At 31.7% G+C, this 21,988-nt stretch overlaps 2 protein-coding genes across 2 annotated transcripts; one reads left to right on the top strand and one right to left on the bottom strand.

Moving 5' to 3' along the window:
- Window positions 1-137: 137 nt before the first annotated feature.
- Window positions 138-10,872, top strand: LOC123701655. Its single transcript, XM_045649141.1, has 8 exons — window positions 138-278; window positions 6,093-6,254; window positions 6,528-6,593; window positions 7,076-7,219; window positions 8,128-8,277; window positions 8,603-8,875; window positions 8,947-10,440; window positions 10,739-10,872. The coding sequence occupies exons 1-8, from the start codon at window positions 239-241 to the stop codon at window positions 10,771-10,773; spliced, it is 2,364 nt and encodes a 787-aa protein (XP_045505097.1). The 5' UTR covers window positions 138-238; the 3' UTR covers window positions 10,774-10,872.
- A 2,412-nt stretch (window positions 10,873-13,284) lies between these two features.
- Window positions 13,285-21,631, bottom strand: LOC123701999. The gene is made up of 8 exons (XM_045649630.1): window positions 21,382-21,631; window positions 19,982-20,353; window positions 17,708-17,773; window positions 17,189-17,341; window positions 16,816-16,899; window positions 16,452-16,583; window positions 14,006-16,378; window positions 13,285-13,418 (listed from the first exon to the last, which is right to left on the bottom strand). The coding sequence occupies exons 1-8, from the start codon at window positions 21,446-21,448 to the stop codon at window positions 13,285-13,287; spliced, it is 3,381 nt and encodes a 1,126-aa protein (XP_045505586.1). The 5' UTR covers window positions 21,449-21,631.
- Between the last annotated feature and the right edge of the window lie 357 nt (window positions 21,632-21,988).

The following is a 21,988-nucleotide window of genomic DNA, read 5'->3' as shown; positions in this document are numbered from 1 at the left end:
ATCATCCTTTAGTCTACTGTGTGCATGCCCAATATACTATCGTTACTAACCAAGCTGACTAGAGGTTTTATAACAATAATGTCTTATGTCATGAAAATGTTTTTACTTGTATTTAAATGTTATTTCTATGCTTTAAAAAAGAAATAACTGTAAAGCCATCTCAATTTCTCCTACATCCGAGTCCACCCCATTCCACAAGCTGTAAACACATTACGAAACGCGACCCATTGTTCCTGCGATGCGCGCGTCCGTCCTCCTCGTGCTATGCGCTACCTCCGGTATGTGTTAAATATCTTTCATTTTTACCTACTGTATGAAAAAGAGGGTACTGATACTGGCACTTACGTTGGTAAGGCTTTGTCATAGAAGAGAGAGATTGCGCATGAAAATTAAGACTATTTTTACTTGCGTAAGCTTCCCCCGCTTTTCCCTTTGCCAAAGAAGTAAATAGTCTATATCTGAACTTTTATCAACAAAAAATGTTTACTGAATAATTGATTGTATTTTTTCAAACTCAAACTCAAACATTTATTTATTCAATTAGACTTCTTCGAGAAGCACTTTTGAAACGTCAATACATATTTTTATCATTTACCACCGATTCGGAAAGCAGTATCTATGGAGAAGAATCGGCAAGAAACTCCATAGTTGCTCTTTTAAATCATTTCAGTATTACAATTTAATTTTACAAAATATGTAAGTAACCGTACGTATATATTATCATAATATGCCAAAGAACTGTCCTGCGGTTCTCACGCGACAACCCTCCATGGGTTTTTATCTTCCATATATTCCTTAATGCTGTAGTAGGCTCTCTGAACTAAGACGTTTTTTACATAATTCTTAAATTTAGCACTACTAAACTCTTTAATACTATGAGGAATTTTGTTGTAAAAAAGTATACCTTGACCCATAAATGAATTTTTAACTTTAGCTAACCGGTAAAATGGCATTTCAATTTTATTTCTGTTCCTTGTGCCATAACAGTGTCTATCTCCTACTCTTGTGTGTAAGTCTGCGTTTTTGTGTACATATAAAATATTATTAAATATATACTGTGATGGTACAGTGAGGATACCAGTATTCTTAAAGAGATCTCTTAGTGAGTCCCTAGCACGTAAATTATATATAGAGCGTATGGCTCTTTTCTGTAATATAAATATAGTTTCAATATCTGCAGCCCTGCCCCATAGAAGAATTCCATAGGACATAATGCTATGAAAGTAGCTAAAATAAACCAATCTAGCCGTGTCTACATCGGTGAGATGCCTTATTCTTCGAACTGCATATGCAGCTGAACTAAGCTTAGCAGCGGTGGCGGCAACATGGGCCCCCCATTGTAACTTCTCATCTAGTGTCAATCCAAGAAAAACAGTAGAATCCACAGGGTATAATACCTCCCCGTTTAAAATAATATCCCTTTTTACCTTTTTTACATTTGGAAGGATAAATTCTACACAATTTGTTTTTTTTGCATTTAATAATAAATTATTAGCAGTGAACCAATTGGATATGCGTAAAAGAGCAGAGTTTACTTCGTCAACGTTTGAGTCATGTCTATCCACATTAAATATTAATGAGGTATCATCTGCAAACAGTACTATTTCACACATATCCTGCAAATAATAAGGTAGGTCATTAATATATACTAAGAACAAAAACGGTCCTAAGATAGATCCCTGCGGAACACCTATGTTAATCGGCGCACCGTGAGATTTCTCTCCATTAACAACAACGGTTTGTACCCTGTTCTGAAGATATGAAGCTATGAGGTCCTGAGATAAACCTTTAATACCATAAAAATTTAGTTTCCGTAATAGAGTGGTATGTTCTACACAGTCAAAAGCCTTAGAAAGGTCACAGAATATCCCTAAAGCATTCTTTGAATTTTCCCATGCTTTATATATATGTGACAAAAGAGCTATTCCAGCATCAGTAGTAGAGCGCCCCTTTGTGAAACCAAACTGTTTGGCGTGCAGTAAACCATTTGATACAAAATGACTACATAATTGGTTTAAAATTAATTTCTCGAAGACTTTGCTCAAAGTTGGTAAAATGGAAATTGGCCTATAGTTATTACAGTCTTCCTGGTCACCACTTTTAAATAAAGGAATTACTTTACTTAACTTTAATAAATCAGGGAATATACCACAGTCACAACATTGATTAAATATAAACGCTAAGTGGTTGGCAATGTTTTCTATAATATTATTTACTAAATTTACAGACATTCCCCAGAGATCACATGTTTTTTTTAAGTTTAATGTTTTAAAAGTTTTAACAATTTCCTCTGCAGTCACATGTCGCAATTCAAATAATACATTACACTCAGCAACATGGTCCCTCAAGTAGGACTCCGCAAGCGCTGATGACGAATTTAATTTTTCGGTAATACTAACAGGGACACTACTAAAAAAATCTTCAAAAGCAAGCGCCACATCAGCACTTTTGTCAATGACCCTACCAGCATTAACAAGTTTTATGGTACTATTTGATTGGCTTTTGCCCATTTCACCATTAATAATTGACCAAACCGTTTTAACTTTGTTATCAGAGTTGCGTATTTTATCTCTGACATACAAGCACTTGGCAGTGAAACAAACTTTTTTAAAAGTTTTTGAATAATTTCTAACATAACTAAGAAATGACATGTCTTTGTTATATTGCTTCATGCCATATAACTCATATAAAACATTCCTGCATCTGTGTATACTAGGTGTTGCCCATTGGCTAAATGGTAAATCCTTGGTAATACTTAAAGATTTAACTTTAAAGATTTTTTCAAACTCATTATGAATTAAATTAAAAAGATTTGTAAACATTTCACAAGGATTATTATGAAAGGATTGATCATTCAGGCCAGGCAATTTATTATTAATATTATCTCTAAATTTATGAATGCCTTTTTTAGTTATAGGCCTAACATTAATTCTTTTAAATGTAGGTATGCAATCCCATTCAAAAACTACTTTCTGGCCACAGTGATCCGAAGTCAGTGTATTGAGAATATTTTTTTCTAAAAAGTTACAATCACAGTAAACATTATCAATACAAGTTGCAGAACTAGGTGTAATTCGTGTGGGTTCATCAAAAAGTTTATGTAAATTAAATGATTGAAATAAATTAACTATTCGTGTTGCCGTTTGTGTGTGTGAAAGTAAATCAATATTAAAGTCTCCACATACTATAACCTTCTTTTCACTTCTGCTCAAACGCTTTAATATTTCTTCCATGACTGTCTCAAACATATTATAGTCACTGGAAGGAGGCCTATAAACGCAAACAATAATGTAACGCTCAAGTTCAACACAGGACAGTTCAATGGTGCGTTCTACAGATAGACTAACAATGTCAGTTCGTTCTTTGCATTTTACACTATTGTGTACAAAAATAAGAGAACCTCCATGAATAGCATGTTTCCTAAAGTATATACTTTTTAACTCATAATTATCAACATTTATTAACAACTGACATTGTTTAAGCCAATGTTCTGTTACACAAAAAACTTTAATACTATAATGATTTAAGAATAATTCTATTTCTAATAATTTGCTAGCCAAGCCTTGAATATTTTGATGTACAATGGAAAAAGGCTGCTTAGCTGTTGTCTTACATACTAGTTTAAATCTAGCTTAGGGCTAAATTTTCTGTCAACACTTAACCTAGGTTGGTGTATATAGTTACTACTACATAAAATTATAGTAGATCGATGGTCTGATACAGAACATGTACCAGACTGGTTAATAATTTTATATGCTATTAACATAGCAAGTTCTTTCTTATATCTAAATGGCAGATACACTGTATTCTTTGTCAGACAAAAAGATTTTATACAGGAATTTAAGTCAAAATATATAAATGCATCACTATGATGATTTGTTAAATTATACAATTTCAAGTTAATATTATAGATAAACCTATATTGATTTTGTGTCAAACCAGGCAAATACGGTAATGTACACAACATAAATTTACATTTTGTCTCACCACTAATTTTTAACATTTTTTGAAATCCTATATCAATGTCATGTTTTTTTAAATTAAAACTATCTCCGTATAATATAATAACAATACTATTTTCATTAAAACTAAAATTATCTAAAGAATTCATGATATATGTAAATGAACTATTAGGAGTGCAAAAATTAGTAACTTTATGCCCTAAGTTGTTAAGCAAAGCGCCAAAACCCTGACCTATATTATCTGACAACACAATAATTTCCTGCATGGAAAGATGTTTTGTTTTACTAGATGAAAGTGTTGCCGTTGGTTGAATACTATGTATGTTAGTGCAGTCAATGGTCTTATGGGGCGACGGTTGCTCATTGTCACTTATGGAACACTTACATACATAGTTATTGGTCAGAGACTCGAAGCGTTCCATATTTTCATTGCTTAACTTTAATATATAATCTGCCTCTTTTATGTGTTCATTAATTTGTAACTGGGCAGCAGAATATTTTTGGTTGAGGTCATATAATGTATCATTTAATGAGTCTATTTTCTCCTTAAGTTCTGTAGTTTCTACCTCATACATCATTTTATAATGTTCTAAGTCCCTATGATATCTATCTAACTCTTTCAAAAGGCTATTATTTTTAATTTGCAATTGTGCTACATTTTTTAATGAAAATCTATTTCTCATAACTGATTTAGTGCGTTTAATGAACCTACTTAATTTGAGATATTTTTTTAATTTATTATGTGAATTTAGCTTGATTTTTGTATTGTTTTCAAAGCCACTTAACTGTCCACATTCAAGCAGTTCACCAAGAAGACTGTTCGATGAAGTGCATAGCCGCTTGGAGTTATCTTCTTGAACCTCCATTAAACTGCATTCCAGCTCAACGATACGACTGAGAGCCTTCTCGTGGTCATTGGAACACTGTTGGAAGCTGTCAACAATGTCTTGGAGGGCTGTGCACTTGTTTTGGCTGTCTATATATTGAGTGTGGAGTTCAGCTAGCTCGGCCTTCAAACTTGTGTTCTTTTTTATAATTTTCTGGATTTCAAGTTCATGTTCCTCTCTCTCCAGCAAGAGTTGTTCACACAGGGATTGTGAAGCCTTTAAATCCTGTAATGTGGCCTTTAGTTTGTTTTCCATGTCTTTGGCCACCGCCTTGCGGGTCAGCATGTTGTAATTTTAATTGCTGAAACAGGTGAAATAGATGTTAAAAAATTGTATTTATGATGCAGTTATACTAAAAATTTACTTGTGTTAGATAGATAGTGAATAGATAAAAAGTAGTTTTTAGTAGAAATGAAGTATATTTTGTCTGGAGCTATTAGTTTTTGTCCTCTAAATTGCTTCCAACTTGTCAAGCAAAGTGAGACGATAACTATGCGCTCATGTATTTATTGTGACGTTACTCATAAAATATGAGCAGTGTTATTAGTTAAATGAATGGGAATGTTGTGTGTATCTTTAAATAAGATATATTAAAACTAGTACTCCCCTGGTTTATCCAAGACGAAATTCGAATTTGAATTTCCGTTGCCGTTGACAGCCACGTTATACAAAACGCAGCTTCAGTCACGTAATTATACGTATTTCACATGAAATAACACTTGTACGTTGAATATATAGTTTACTATTACTAATTTATACTGTTTTTGCTAGTAATTATTGAATTTAATATGATTTTTTAATTTAAAACTAAGGAGCTGATATTCACTCAGCTGTTGACATCTGTCCAAAAAAAAAATTAAAATTTTAGTACCAAATATTTCCGCTAGAGGCGCCCTTAATTTAATTGTTTGTTGTTGAATGTCAAGATCGGATTAATAATTTTTTAATTTAGAATTTTAGGCTATTTTCATAATTCACTTTATTTACTAATAATGATAATTATTATGATATAGAAGTTTCAATGTTCAAAGTCTAAAATACAAATTTCAAGTCACATTTAAAACTTTTGAAAAATTCAGTGAATATGTATTTCCATTGTCGAAATAACAATGGATATACTAAATACTAAAAATAAAGCAAACGAAAACTTTTATTTGTACGAACATCGGAAATATGCACAGATGAATATTAACAGAATGCCGCATAGCATTACTTTCTATAAATTACGTCTTTTCTTTTTCAGTATCCATCGCGCTCGTCAACAATTATATTCCGTATTTCACAGACAATTCCAGGAGCGAATATTATGGTAAAGTTAAAAACATTTTGTATACTGATGACGTCACTCAAGATGACCCGAAAATGAGAGTTATTGATGGAATGTTATATGATTATGTTGATATCGGTAAGATAATAAGTAAATAAATTAAAATACCTTATGAAATAATGTAATAAAATACTTCAAACTTAAATACTTTAGCATAGTTGTTGTTCTTTTTATATCGTAATCTGATCTGTATCGTGTCACATAAAATTAAATAGGAACGGAGCATAGAAAAATATTCCAAAAGCGGGAAATAATTTTCCTTTCAAGGGCCGACAAAGTTGCGTAGATCAGCTAGTAAAATATAAATATAATAGATAAAATAGGTAATTCTTTATAATTAAATTGTTTAAGCTTCCACACCACCAATATTCAAGGATTGTGTGCCGTTTGTTTCGCAATATTCTGACTGCTCTATCGGTAAGTAACTCTATTTTATTAAGAAGTTTATTAAATTTTACCCGACCACACTAAAAGGAGACTACTGTTTTGAAAATGTATAGGTACGTATGTTTATTTCATGCATACTTTTGTGCATAGAGATAAAAATATTTTCGTATATGATGTGTTTCACCTCAAGTTAAAAAACCTTTTAAGCTGAACATGTTTTACTCTGTAAAAGAGTATCCTACTGGAGTATGGACGTGTGGCACTCGGGGAATGCCGCGGTAAAGCTATTGCATGCTATGCCTTCAAGCCACACCTCCGAGCCCGTCGGAGGGGGGAGCGTGAGGTTTTTTCGTTACGGAATTTCTCGATTCGGTCCCCGCGCTCAAGGCCCGTGATAGAAGCTATGCAATAGCTAATAAAAATCATCAAGAACACCATTCGCATCTAAACTCAGTGAATGTCATAAATAAACACATGCAATTATATTTTTAAAACGAATAATTTCATTGCAGAAAACATATGCGTCGGCTGCACAGTCTGCCACTGCGATTTGCTCGGCAGGTGGAACTGCAGCCAGCTGCAGAAGTGTAGACCTGATCCCCAACTAGTGGTGGACCATCAAACCCTGGTTATAGCTATGGAGAATTTGTTGGAAGGTCCAGTTACACTAATATCCATAATTTCAAGATAATAACTAATATATTATGTAAAAAGAAATTGAGCGGTTGATTGATGAAGCAAACGAGAAACTTAATTAATCAATCATCAATCGAACAATATATATAAGTTAAAATTATAAACTGCACCAAAACGTATTTCCATAACCTTTAAAAATAATCTTTTAATAGGCTGTAACGATTATGATAGACCTGAAATTATTTGAGGTATAACCTTATGAATGGAAATTATAAAGGAATAAAAAGACTCTCCCTGAAATTAAGTAGTTAATTATTTATTAAAATAAACTAAACATCTGAAGTGAATTGTAAATTTTCTTCCCAAATTATCGACATCACTTTTGGCGCCAAATTGTTAATGCAGAACTATTTAAGGTTGTAGTTTGTTTGTCACGAGTCACGACTGTCTTTTCTGAGTAAATTATTAACCAATAAAATAAAAGCGAACAGAAAGTGGTTGCGGGATGAATATTGATGAAACAATGCTATATAAACTTTAAATCAGAGGTCGCACCTTGGTTTCTTACAATACAATTTCAAATATAGGGAAAGGTTTTCCTGATATCAAATAGATATATGTGGTAATCATGATCGATGTTTTAGTAGGTCATCGTATTATTTATTAATAAAAAGTATGTTGATGTCAGTGCATTATTGTGTTAAATCTTTAGTTGAGAGATCATATATATACAGCTTCCTAAATACTTTAAATCTAATTTTCTCATTCCAAAAATTAAAATGCACGCTCATCAGTTAAGAGCCAGAATGTTTAAGAGTCTTTGTAATCTGTAATCTAACATCTTTGTAAATCTACATTCTGCAAATAAATAAAATTTAAATTTGAATTTGAATAATTCATTAATTTTAATATGTTAAAAAATTTCTAGAAGAGAAGGCATTAGTAAGAAGAAGAAAAAGGTCTCCTGACTTCGAGGAAACTTTGAAAAATTACGAAGATATTTCAAAATGGATGTATGGGATAAGTCCGTTTGATTTTGAAGATATTAACAATGAGACAGAACACTTTGAAATTGATAGTAAGTAAAATAGTAGCTTTATAATAAACTAGCTGCGCTTCGCGGTTTCATACGCGTGGCTCCGCTCCTGTTGGTGATGATAATATATTATAGCCTTTAGCCTTCCTTGATAAATCGGCTATCTAACACCGAAAGAAAATTTCAAATCGGACCAACAAGCGCATTCAAACAAACAAACAAACTCTTCAGCTTTATAATAGTTGTATAGATTTTTGAGTTTCAGATAATATGATACATTTATTCTATTTTTATTTATCAAAATTGGATATATCACATATTCTTTTAAACACCAAAAAATACACTTTATCATTTTATTATTTTTCAGAAACAACAAAGCGTACAAATACAATTGATTCTGAGATATTTAACTTTGAACAATTTTTAATAGACGTTGGTTATGATTTTCACATTGATGAAGAAGAAAATGACACTGTAGATGAAAAAATAAATAAAACAACTATGCATACGCATAATTTAACTGATTATAAAGATTTTCTCAACATGCTTGAAAATGTAACCAAAACTACAGATGCCATTACATCAATACTTGATAATGCTTCTTGTGTCGTTGAACCTAATGAAAGTTCTTACAAAGCTGGTAAACCTATAATTTATCCATTTTTACTTAATAATATTCATACAAAATCTTATAATATAATTTTATTTTAGATTTACCAATAAATGCCTATGAGTTATTATCTGATTATTTGAAGAAGCAAAATGAACTATTAACTCACATTATAATGCCTCATAATATAACAAAAAGAGATGTATTACATACGCATATTGAAAGAAATAATACAAATAATATTACAATCTTCATCAAAAATATAACTGAGAATAGTTTTTATCCTCTGGAAAATATAATTAAAGAAAAACAAGAAGAGTTAAGTGAACTTATTAATATACGAGACAATCTGTTGGATTCAATCAATGCATACGTTGGTTTTGAAGTGTCGAATATAACCAATAGTAGCAAAATTCAAAACACTGATCTTCGCTTTATCATCTTTAAAATAGATAAAACAGATGATGAAAATTTAAGTAACATTCTTAGAATTGATAACCGCAGTCTATTAGAAAAGTATCAAATAAAACTAAAAAAAGACATTGGAGAAGTTATAAGGGACATTGCTGTAATACAAAGGTTGCCAAAATCATCGAATATTGCCCATGAATTAAAATACCTCATTAGGGCATTGAGACACTATGTTAAAAATCTGCCTGGAAATAATAACGTAAAAAGTAACAAAAATATTACAGACAATAACTTTAGACGACGTTTTAATAGCGATAAACCTCGAATAACTAATCCAATTTTATTATTAAGCAATATATTAGAATTATTAGACAAGGGCACACCCCAGGTCAATATTCTCTCTTTATTGTCGAAAAATGTAATGAAATTAATAAAGCGTATAATAAATCAATTATATACTGACGAACTTGTTGGTGTACATTCAAAACTGAACGATGAATACAATTTGGCTAATAATTTGAAAGAAATCGGTAGCAATTGGCCAAATAGAATGACTGATATAAATGATTGTATTCCCTCAGAAAGGCTTTATAAAATGAAATTATTTCATTTAGAATTATCAGGCGATATAGATACTCTCAAAGACGTTTTAATTTTACGTGTATTTGCTGAAAGACGACGAATGTCTTTGATGAAGGATGTTTACAGCGAAAAGAAAGTCATGGAGAATTTGATTAAAATACATAATGATATTAAAATAATCAGCAAAATGGACAACAAACCTTTTAAAAGGAATTCTCCAAGTCTTAATCGTAAAAAGAACAAACACGGATTTCTCCAAAAAGTGAAAAGATTGTTGAAGAAATCTAAACAAGGGATTCGCGGAATGTTAAAGAAGAAGAAGGCCACACCAGATATGATCAAGGAAATTGCCAAGAAACAGCTCGATGATATTATAACCAAGAAAAAGTTTTCAAAGTATGAAGAACCAATGTATAGATGGCAGGACAATTTAAACATTGTACCAAGAAACAAAAGGTCACCAAATGGATTCCAAAATTTTATGAATCGTGTTAAAAATATAATACCAGGTTTTCTGCACAAGAAGGTTAAACCAGCTGTAGATTCCAAGAGAAGACATAAAAATGGAACCAGAAATGTAACACGTCGTGTGAAAAAGCATAGTAAGTACTTTAGTCTGTATAATGATAGAAAAAAATAGATAACTGGTAAACTAGCGACCTACAAAATTATAAGCAATAAAGAGTATCAAAGATTTTTGTTAGCGATGTCGTTTGTGATATATTTAAGTTCATTCCCTTTGCAGTTATACCTACACATATTTATTTTACAATAACTAAATTACTGTTATAGTTACTTAAACAAACGAGCTTTTTTCAGTTTGTCTCTCATTACATTTTTTTTATTACTTAATCTTGATGATACACGTTTTTATTGATATAATGTTGCATCTATTTTCAGGTCATAAGACGAGCAAAATGCCTGAGAAAATCTAAGCACCACAACTGTGAAAACAAGGCAGAAGAATCAAATAAAACATCATTAAGTGTGAAGCATTTCAATTTAATTTCAATAAAGTACAATTTTTCATCGTTGTATATTTTTTTATATTTTATTTCCCAAATACATCATGGAATTTCGAATAAAAAAATCAAAATCTTTCGAATTTCGATGACATATTTTGTTCAATCAGTAAAAAAGTTATGGTACAGAAAAGAGGTGATGTTAAATTATTCTAGAGAATCCGTAAATAAAATAAAAAAAAATAAATAAAATCTTTATTTTGCCAAAAACATAATCTTAACAAAAATAATATGTGCGCTGACTCTTGAACTAGAGTAACTCTGTGTCTCAAGAGCCAGCGTTCCTCCATATAAATACAACTACATAAGTAAGTACATTTTTAAAGCAAAACAAAAATTCGGTTTGATTACAAAAAGTTTAAATTAAAAAAATATATAATATGCATAATATGTATGTGAGAGCGTGAGCGTGAGTGTGTGTGTGTGTGTGTGGGCGCGTGTGTGTGTGTGTGTGTGTGTGTGTGTGTGTGTGTGTGTGTGTGTGTGTACGCGTGAGTGGATGTGTGTTAGCGTGTGTGTGTGTGAGTGCAGAGCGTGAACTTATTTCCCTCAGTTCTTACTATATTTTTTTAAAAGTTGTAATTTTCTCTGTCTCCAAATAATCTAATGTTTGTAATATTTTTGTTAACTTTTTTTTTTAAGTCATGTTTGTTAAGATCAAAAATCAAAGTGCGGCGATTTATTTTATCGTAAATCAATGAACTCAAAACGCGGTACTGATGCTTGGCAAAGCTTGTCCTGTGGGGTACTAAGGGACAAATATCTCAAGAACTCCATTTGGCTGGGTCACGTGAAGAGGGAACTTTTGGATGTTTTTTGATAATAGTTCGCAGAATGTAAAGCTGTCTTACCGTGAGGACTTCACAGTGAGCGTAGAGTTCGTTTGTTGGAAACCTGAATGGTTTGTGAGACATAACTTTAAGCACAGAACGTTGTGCTTTTTCTGCAATAAGCATAATACTCTTACAAGCACCACCCCAGGCCGGTATGCAGTAGCTTAGCACCGATTGACATAAACTAAAGTAGACTAATTTCATAATATCAAAGCTAGCCGAGTTACGCAACTTTTTAAAAATAAATGTAAGTGATCTTATTCGTGCTGCGATAACATTAATTTGTGGATGCCATTTTAGTCGATCATCAATGGTAACACCTAGGTATTTGTAAGTTACTACACGCGATAAGGAAGGACATCCACATGAGACAGTTTCAGTTGTATCACACGAATGAACATTTATTTTAAAAGTTAATGGTGGCGCTCCCCGGTTATTTATATAAAATGGAATAAATTAAGTTTTCACAACATTGACAGTCAACAAATTAGATGATAGCCATGACATAACAATTCTTAAACAATTTTCAGCTCTGTATTGAAGCTTTGTCCAGTCTGAGTCCCAAATTACAAGTGCAGTATCGTCTGCATATGTAAATATATTGCAGTTCTGAAGTTTAATTTGGCACAGTTTATTTATATATATTTGAAAAAGTGTAGGTCCAAGTATACTGCCTTGTGGCACGCCATAGGTAATAGGCACATCGTCACTTAAGTGTAAAGTCACGTTAGTTGCATCATTTATAGTTCAAGAAAAGCTGAATAGGTTTTAATGATTTTCGGTTCTTTAGAATCACTGAAATAACTGTAAAACAATTTGGAAAACTACAAAAAAACAGCGACGCACGGACCGAGCCCACAAATGAAATGCAAAAATTGAACCTACAAAAGTACATAGATTTTTTTAATAGTTCACTAGCCATTTTAAAGTCGACAAAGTTAATAGTTACACCAACTGAAATAGGACTGAATAGTTACAATTATTGTATTTAATATGAATAGAAATGAAAACGTTTAGGACTATCTGCAGTAACATGACGTGTGAAAATAGAAAATCTATCAATTATTCTATACTATTAATATTATAAAGCTGAAGAGTTTTTTTGTTTGTTTGTTTGAACGCGCTAATCTCAAGAAATACGGGTCCGATTTGCAAAATTCTTTCGGTGTTAGGTCATTTATCGAGGAATACTATAGGATAACGCTAAAATCAACAGGAGCGGAGCCATGCGGGTGAAACCGCGAAGCGCAGCTAGTTAGTATTTTTTTTTTTTTTGTGGTGTCTCTCAATGTTAGCCAGAAGGGCTTCTACATTTTAACGCGGACGCGGGGGTGAACTGAAGGTTCACCCTGGTAGCGACATGCACAAGGGCGTCCCCCCTTGACGGGGATCTCGAACCTCGGCTTGGGCTGTCGCTTGAGTGGAGGAGGCCAGAAGGGCCCTAATCGGACGGGAAGTTAGTAATAATGTATGAACATTATTACTAAATAGCTGCGCTTCGCGGTACCTATGAAGGTATTTTAAAATGAAACAACCACATTTCTAATCAAAAAGTTTATTATAAAAGTATAAAATTACAAATACATCCTTATCATTTAGCAAATAATAGATCTTGCTGTTTTTCTCGAATATTTTCTCTAGGATCTCGAATTTTCAGTAATGGTTCTTTTAGTGCGTAAAGAAAAGTACCTTTTAAATCTTTCCTTCCCACTTTTTTATGTGGATCTGCAATTACAACAAAGTATTAACAAAGGGGTTATATTATGTTGTATTGATAAATCTATACATATAATAAATCTGTAGAAGGGTCAATTCTGTACATTGAAAATATTGAAAAAATAACTAGCAGGGGGTGTTACTGGATCGATACCAAACCCAAATATGTGATTAAAAAAATTTTTGTCTGTCTGTCTGTCTGTCTGTCTGTCTGTCTGTCTGTCTGTCTGTCTGTCTGTATGTGAAGACATCACGTGAAAACTACCGGTTCGATTTCGATGAAACTTGGTATAATTATACCTTATTATCCTGGGCGTAAAATAGGATACTTTTTATCCTGGAAAAATATGTAGAAAAAAAATTAATCTCAACTTTTCAGTTATCCATAGACGTTATTCTGTAGTAGGTACCGCGAACACACGTTGCGTATTATTATAGACCTAGCCGTATTTGGGTCCAATCGATATTTATAAGATGTCATTGTCCGAGTTACTCAAAATGGAGAAATAAACCATCCACGCAAAGACCGACATCCGCGCGGACGGAGTCGCGGGCGGAAGCTAGTAATGAATATTCTTGTGTCGAAAAATACTTACTCATTCTCCTAGTCTGATTAAGTCCTTCAATATTTTTGTTTTGCACTAAAATGTTAAACAATTCCCTTGCAAGGCTGCTGTTACCACGCCGTAGAGAAATTAACGCTCTTTTCCCAATATTATAATTAATATCATCTGACTCAACACCTTCTTCTTCTTTTATTTTCAGATACAATTGAATTCGATTAGAAATAAGTTGATTTAATATTTGTTCTCGTGATAGTTTAAAATCTTTATTAACATTTTTAAGAATGTTCGAGTTTGAAGATTTAGTAACATCGCTTGGTATTTTTAAATTACTTTTCCTTTGCCTTTTATTTGATAACTCATTTACAGTAAAGCTTGTATTTATTGATTTGATCTGGCGTTTAGGATTAGCCTTATTCAAATTAGCAATAACATTATTGCTCAATTTAATATTTGTAGCTGTATTGTCAATGAATTCAACAATTTCTTTCTGATTCTCGGAAGGTACATTTTCAACAGCATCATAAGATTTTTTGATGTTTTCCAAAACGTTTTTATGACGTGCTACGTCTGCTTCCAGAGTTTTCAACAGCATGAGCTTTTTGTGTGGTGGTACAACGGACAGCAATGCAAAATTTTTATACGTATTACTTAATTTTTCTATATTATCTATCATCTTTTTCAAATCATCATAGGACTTTTGTTCTTCGAAATCAAAACGTCTGTTTTGCTTTTGCAAATGATTAATATTTGTTATAACACGTCTCCATACTTTAGCTGAAGTAGGCCTTTTTGCATCGCTCGATGCACTTCTTCTTGACAAAGGAATAGACTTAAATTCTAATGTTAAAGCCTCCATTAAATTTTCCATATTTTCTAAAGGGGAAGGCTTTTTAGTAGTTGAATGTTCCTGCTGGTTATCATTCAATATGTGACTTATACAAGGTAGTATATCAGTAATGTTGAAATTTGTATTATTTTTAGTACCACGTTCCTTTTGTAACTCTGCTAAGTCATTTATTATAGATTGTAAGTGTAGTTTTAGTCTCTCTTTAGCAGAAGCGAGCTTTTTCGGTTCTTGCTGGTCTGATTGTCTTAATAACTCAAGTTTTTTAGTTGTCGTTGTCGATTGGGTAGTAGTTGAAGTAGTAGTGGTGGTAAATCTTTCTGGTTCTATTAGTTTCGATAAGTCAATAAAAGATTTAATTTTTAAAAACTCAGTCAGAGTGTCGATTATTTCACCTTTAAGATTAATCGACGGGTTTATAGATTCTTGTGCAATCTGGTTCAATAAACACTGAGGATTATTCTGAATATGATTCACATAATCTAAAACAATTTTGTCTTTAGCTGTAACAGTCAAGTTTACTAAATTCGTTCTTCCATTTCCTTTTATATTATTTTTCATGTTCTCGTCATTGGCTAATTGATTTAATTGTTTCATTTTTCTATGTATTCTATTAGATTTTTTCGTAGGCAATAACAATTTTGTTATCTTTTCTAATACATTAGCGAACATATCAAATTTACTTGTATCTGGGGATACATCTTCCTCTAGGTCAATTTTAATAGGGGTGTGACCTTTTAAGTTGTTCAGAGCTTTTTGTGTATTTTCAAACTTTTGTATTAAATTTAGTACATCTGTCAATTTCTGTACAACATTAGATGTAACATTTTTCGCTGTTTTAATGTTTTCTGGCTCTTTTATAGTCTTATTACATTTACCTTTGTTTTGAGTAACTAAATCCTGTGTATTATTGACTTCATGTTGCAAATTTTTAACTTCAATTGTTTCGCAGATCGAAATATTGTTCACATTTTTATTGTTATTCAGAGTATGAGACAGTTTTTCTAAAGCATTCTTAAGAAACGTTTCTTGTCTCAAATTGAGTGGTTCTTTAAATAGTTCTAACAAATCATTTATTTTCTCGTGTTTTAAAGTTTCAGTTTCAAATGAATCACTGGATTCTTTATCCATATTCCAGAGTTTATTTAATAAATTTCCCGCAATAAAAGCCATTGCTGTTAACGTGTCATTTTCTGGTGTAAATGTTATATTAGATACTGGTATGACATTTTTATCACCTATAACTTCATTACCTTTAGTTAACTCATTAACAACTATTTTGGATAAGTTTTTATCTTTGTCTTTTTGCGAATAATTCCCAATAATGTTCTGCTTTTCTTTATCAAGTGCTAATGATTTTTCATCATGTGGGAAAGAGTCAATTTTATTTTCAGCAAATTGATGTTCATAATCTTGAGGCGTGTTAAACTCAATGTGTAATGAACTCAATTCGGTTTTATTTATTCCTTCCATTAACCCTTTTCGTCGTGATATTTTGACGTTAGGATTAATTTTTTGAACTTCTATAGTACCAGATTTATTTGAATTCTTCAAAGTATCTGTGAATAGAATATAATTTTTTTAACGAATTGTATTTTTATTATTTAAATATGACTATTTCTTTAATCTTACCTTCATTAATCTCATCAATAGTATTGTAGAATTTGACTGTGCCGTTATGTTCTGGCTCATTTTGATCTATAGATCTTTTTTCACGTGCCAAATACGCGTCGAAATCTTCCTCATAACGATTTTTATCTGCAACTTTAAGAATACGTTTTCAAGTCTACTTTTTACATTTTCTATACTACTTACCTTAAAATAAAATAAAATGCCAAATAAACAGTGCTTTGTGCTTTATTTAATAAAAAAGTGCGCTAGTGCTTTTCTTTTACAGCAATTATATAACCTGGAAGAAAGAAATGTATTTGATACAGTTACAATGATTGAAATCGACGACATTTTTGGAAAATTTGAGAAATGCTTTTATTTTTACCTAATAAAACATCTTCTTCAGGTCCCGGAGGAAGAGGCACTAATCGTTGTTTAGTATTTTGCTTTTGTTCTCTTTTTTTCACCTCTGTAAATAAAATATTTTATTACTTATAAATAAAGAAAAATAAATCCATTTTTCTTTCCCAACTTCAGCTTCCGTAAAATTAAAGACAAAATTGTTTATATTAAATATTAATCAATACAAAATAGAGAATATACGGCGACAAAGGTTAGAGGTATTAGTCGCAAATTAATAGATAAGTAATAATAAAAAAAACATTATTTTTAACAATTCAAAAGATTCTCTACTAGTCTCTAGTGCAACAGTTTTGTATGATAAAGATTGCTATGTATAATTAACCGTTAATACGTACCAGACATCAAAACATCAATAGCACTATAGACGCTGTCACCGTTGATGCTGTTGTCTTCACCATCATCATCATCAGGGCAGGAGATGACGTCCTTACATGACCACTCGCCTGCCTCGGTACAGTGGCATTTGGTGCATCCAGTGCACATGTTTGCTGAAAAACATCGTTTTAGGGGTTTAGAGTTTCTTAATAATCTGCTAGTGAATCGAAATTAATATCACAAAACCTATATTTGAAACGGTTATATTACTTTTTCTATTAGTTAGGAGGCATATTAAATGTATTTTGCTAAATTATTAAATCTAAGGTGTCTGGGGTATGCGATATACAAATTAAATTCAATAGTCTCTCTGCCTTAACATTACTGATTTTTTAATAGCAGATGTATATTGAAAATTTCATAATATGTATTTCATTGATGAATGCATTCATGAGAAACCCTTTCTTTGCATTTGACATTATTTATTGAGAAATTAAATGCCCTATCCTTATAAGTTTTATTAAATAAAAAAAACTTACCATCTGTACAATCTGAGTACTCCGACACGAATGGGACACATTTTGAATCATCATTTTTATCACCCACTAAAATATTTTAAAAGTGTAAAGTATTATTCTTAGGTATTACTTATTATTGATTTTTGAAATAAGAAAAGTCGCTATTGCTCACATAAAAAAAGGAATGCATTTTAAATTAAAAATTCGCATTTTTGCTGCAATAATGGTTACAATACAAATATTGTAGAAACTGATCGATTTAATAAGCTCAATAAGATGGTTTAAATTTGAATATACAATTTATTCATTTTCAAAAGTTACAGTATGCTTTTTAAAATCTTCAGATACAATTTCATTTCAATAATTATTATTGTAAAAATACAATTTAAAACGTGTAAGGATTAAAATTAAAGATCAGTTAAATTATGAAAAAAAAGAAGTGCCAGTGCAGTTGAATAGATTTTTGCCAAAAACGTGCAGAAAATTCATTGTGCGGGATGTGCAATTCCTAACAATATCTCCAATTGTAATTAAAACAAAACAAAATTAGTTTCATACGATTTATTTCAAACCATTAAAAAAATATAAAACGATCAATCTCGCTAAATCAGTAACAAACATAAGACAAACGTTCAATCACAAATTCGTAATTTTAATACTGTACCACAGAATACATAATAGTAGCTAAACGCTAAAAATGTGCCAACCATAAAGCGTTATAGGTCTACCAGAATCTGATGGCATATTTTTATTTATGAAATAAAAGATTTTCATGTGGCAACTTATTTGACAACTATCAAATTGGTTGTCAAATTATTTGTCTTTTTTGCAGTTGATGAATAATTTTTAGGATTTTGTCTAAAAAATCTTCGAAAATGTCGAAAAAGCCGCTGCGATCACAAGCAAGAGGTGTTGTTTATAATGTGTATAGAAAAACATTCGATGAAGAAGGGTCAAACACATCACAATTTTCAATTTTGAAGATTTTATTGGTAAATTGGACTTACCCGTTTTGATACTTTAAATTAAAAAGATTATTTTATGTAGGTAACTATAATATTGTTTGTTGATTAGAATATAATTTTATGAAAACTTATTACAGGAGTTTCCAATAAGGCTATTTATTCGTCATGTCCAAGCTGTCCAAGTCATTTTTATAATGTGTGTATCTGTTAATACTTACGAAAATAAACATAGTTTTATTTTTATTTTATTTTATAAAAAATTATAAGCAGTTTTGATCTACATTATCATTATATCGATATTTTCACATGGCATACTGGTAATGAATATACAAATATAGGTATGTGTAAATAATAATATGTATAACCTGTATAAAAGTAATATGTATAATTGTATATTATACATATAAGTATGTACCTACATAATATTATTAAGTGGATATCTCATTATTAAGTACAGACTACAGTATTGTCCACTTATGTAATGTGACTAATGATATTGAGGACAAAATAAAAAATAAGCAGTATCAAGATCGTTCAGTCCATTTTCCCCAGGGTTGCACACTCAAAATTTTGATTTCCCTAATTGCCATCAGATTCTGGTTTACCTATAACACACACATTTGCAGTCTCTACAGTGTGACTGTCAAAACAATCATTTTGTATGGAGTGTCCGGGGTGTGACTGTACTGAGAGTGGAATGTTAATGTGTAAGAACCGTTTTAAAATAGAGAAATATAATTTAGAAAACATTTTCATTGCAATGTTTAAGAAATATAGAATCTTCATAATTTGTGCTACCGACTGTCGTTTCAAACTACAGATATTTTATCTTCTTTTACGCCAGTACGTTTTTCACAATTTATATTCCATAACCTTGCTCTACAATACACGAGTCAAAAACATCTTAATTGAAATAAATAAGTAATTCGCGTAAATTCTAATCATTATTAACGATAAAGTCAACGTAGTCCCCTGTCGGACTGCCAGCTAGAATATTTTCTTTTGGCACTTTTCTTCGCAACTGTCGGATCTTGTTCCTCACTTGGGCGTGGAGGTTCCTCCGATGACCATTCGGATGATTACAGCATAACGTGTCGCCTCCTGCAACCAATCTTACATTTAAACACCGAACATAAAGAAAAACAGTTTAAATTTAAAGAAATTTGGAACGCAAGATTGGCAACAGGGGGCTGAGAGAAGTTTCTAGTATTAAATGGTCATAAATTCCTATACCTACCTAAACAACCAAGACTTCGAATTCGTTTTGTTTTAACCAAATATTCAATTGGAGATATTGCCGTTAACCAAACACCTAGAAACCTTATCATACCCTTATCTATCAACTCAAACATAGAATCGTCCATAGTCCGCCGCAATCTGTACGAAAGTTGTCTGAAATACGCGGGTCGGTCTTGCTGGAACAGTTGCTTGTATTTATGCCTCATCGCGTCTGGTTCCTTAATGATTCTGTAGTATTCACAGAACCAGGGGTCTCGGTTGATGCAACTAGCTGCTTTAGCGTCAACAGAACAGACGCAGAAGAAGCATACATCGATATTATCGTAGTCTAGAAGGGACTCGATCTCACTGGCTACATCTATGTCTGTATCATTCGCATTGAGACTGTTACTGTAGTAGGACGTGCCTCGGAGACACTTAGATTTCGCCTCGTAGGGAATCTCGTCTCTATGCCAGATATAATCTGTGATGTTAATAAAATTTGACATGAAAATAACTTGGCAGTAATGATGAAAAGCCTATTAATATAATCAGATTAATATAAACAATTAGCAATGTTTAGCCTAGCCAACATTGAAGCTGTAAAATATGACGCTATATAAGTGATATTTTATTGCATATCCGGTACCACGTAAAACATTCACCACAAGAATTGACTATTTTTGTGAACCTATCAACTGCACTGGCCCGTTCAGCACGAACCTCTCCTAATTCTATACGCCAAGGCTCTATCGTGTGAATAAGGCAGATTTTTCTCCATCTCTTCTCTCAAAGAAGCTAATTTCATACATTCATTGATATTTCTGGCTGGTCTTTTAGAACAATACTCGTCTTTCCCTTCTACAGAACACACGCAAATTTCACAAGTTTCATCTTTAGCTTCGAAGTTCATGTGACTGCGTCTGAATTCACCCTCTTCTTCAGTTTCATATTGAGTAATGTTTGGTTTTTGAGCTATTTTAATAATGGTACGACCAGGGACACATTTGAGACCTCTGTCTTTTAACTCTTCTATTTTTGGAGGATTGGGATTGTAAAAGAAGTCTAGAAATGTTTTTAAGTTTAGGATTATTATCCAATCTAGTATTTATCATTTAACTAGGATTCTTCGAGCTAAAATTATGCGACAGATAATATAACGACTACAACTTCATAACCTGATTTTAAATAATCACAGCATAGCTACAAGCCATTGCTCTACAATTTTATCAGTTTTTTTTTTACTTTTTGAAGATATTTATCTAGAGTTATTTACTTAAAGGCTATTTTGTTCTAAAGATTTCTCGATGATCTATATTCTAGCATATCAAAGCCATATAAAAAACCGATGTTATTTATTGCTGGACGATTGAAAATTAGCATCTACTTATCATTAGAACTATAATACCTTAGACCATTTTACTCAATTATAACAGTACATTTTCAGAATATAATAATTCTCCTCTAGACCCTATTATGTTATATAACGATGAAATAAGTTTATAGTCTTACCTGCAATCACAGGGGTCCCCACGAAGGCAAGGAACACCAAGATAGCAAACACCAGACGCACTTTCATGGTGAAAACCAACTATGTGACAATACCACGCTCGGTTGGGTTTATATGGGACTTTGTATTAAAATCTTGTTATACTTTTTGTAAGAGTACAGATATGTATTGTGCATATTTCAGTTTAGGGTTAAAATATAATATGTGAATTAATTTAGCACTGGCTTAGCAAACTAAAGAATTATGTTTCCAATAATGCATTAAATATTGAGCAACTGGTATTAAAATGCAGAATGGTGAAAAACATTACTGCAGGTGATAAACTGAAATCTTACAACTAAATTCACGGAGAGCTAAATCGCTTCTAGATAACTTATTATTTTTTACTTATAATCACGACAAGAAAATAACTAAAATCAGTTTCTTACTCTAAAAGAATCGCTATATCTTATACATAATACGTTATACGGTATGATAAAGCCCTCTTTCAAGTGGAAAATTAGTCATCTCTTTTTATGACTAACAGCCATCATGAAATGTTTAGTAGCAATCTTATATTTTTGAAAAACATTAATTTAAATTAACTATATTTGTGTTACATACTTTATT

Source organism: Colias croceus, chromosome 22, assembly GCF_905220415.1.
Source record: "Colias croceus chromosome 22, ilColCroc2.1".
Classification (NCBI taxonomy): Eukaryota; Metazoa; Arthropoda; class Insecta; order Lepidoptera; family Pieridae; genus Colias; species Colias croceus.
The sequence above is the reverse complement of the archived record's forward strand: the minus strand, read 5'-3'. Positions and strand labels throughout refer to the sequence as shown.

What these genes read in the sequence shown, in the direction of transcription:
- LOC123701655 (XM_045649141.1), top strand. Translation starts at nt 239, where the DNA reads ATGCGCGCGTCCGTCCTCCTCGTGCTATGCGCTACCTCCG. An exon ending in CGTGCTATGCGCTACCTCCG is followed by an intron (nt 279 to 6,092) that starts GTATGTGTTAAA and finishes TTTCTTTTTCAG; the next exon opens with TATCCATCGCGCTCGTCAAC. An exon ending in AGAACACTTTGAAATTGATA is followed by an intron (nt 8,278 to 8,602) that starts GTAAGTAAAATA and finishes ATTATTTTTCAG; the next exon opens with AAACAACAAAGCGTACAAAT.
- LOC123701999 (XM_045649630.1), bottom strand. Translation starts at nt 21,448, where the DNA reads ATGAAAGTGCGTCTGGTGTTTGCTATCTTGGTGTTCCTTGCCTTCGTG. An exon ending in TATTGATGTTTTGATGTCTG is followed by an intron (nt 16,900 to 17,188) that starts GTACGTATTAAC and finishes TTTTATTTACAG; the next exon opens with AGGTGAAAAAAAGAGAACAA. An exon ending in TAATCAGACTAGGAGAATGA is followed by an intron (nt 13,419 to 14,005) that starts GTAAGTATTTTT and finishes TTGTAATTGCAG; the next exon opens with ATCCACATAAAAAAGTGGGA.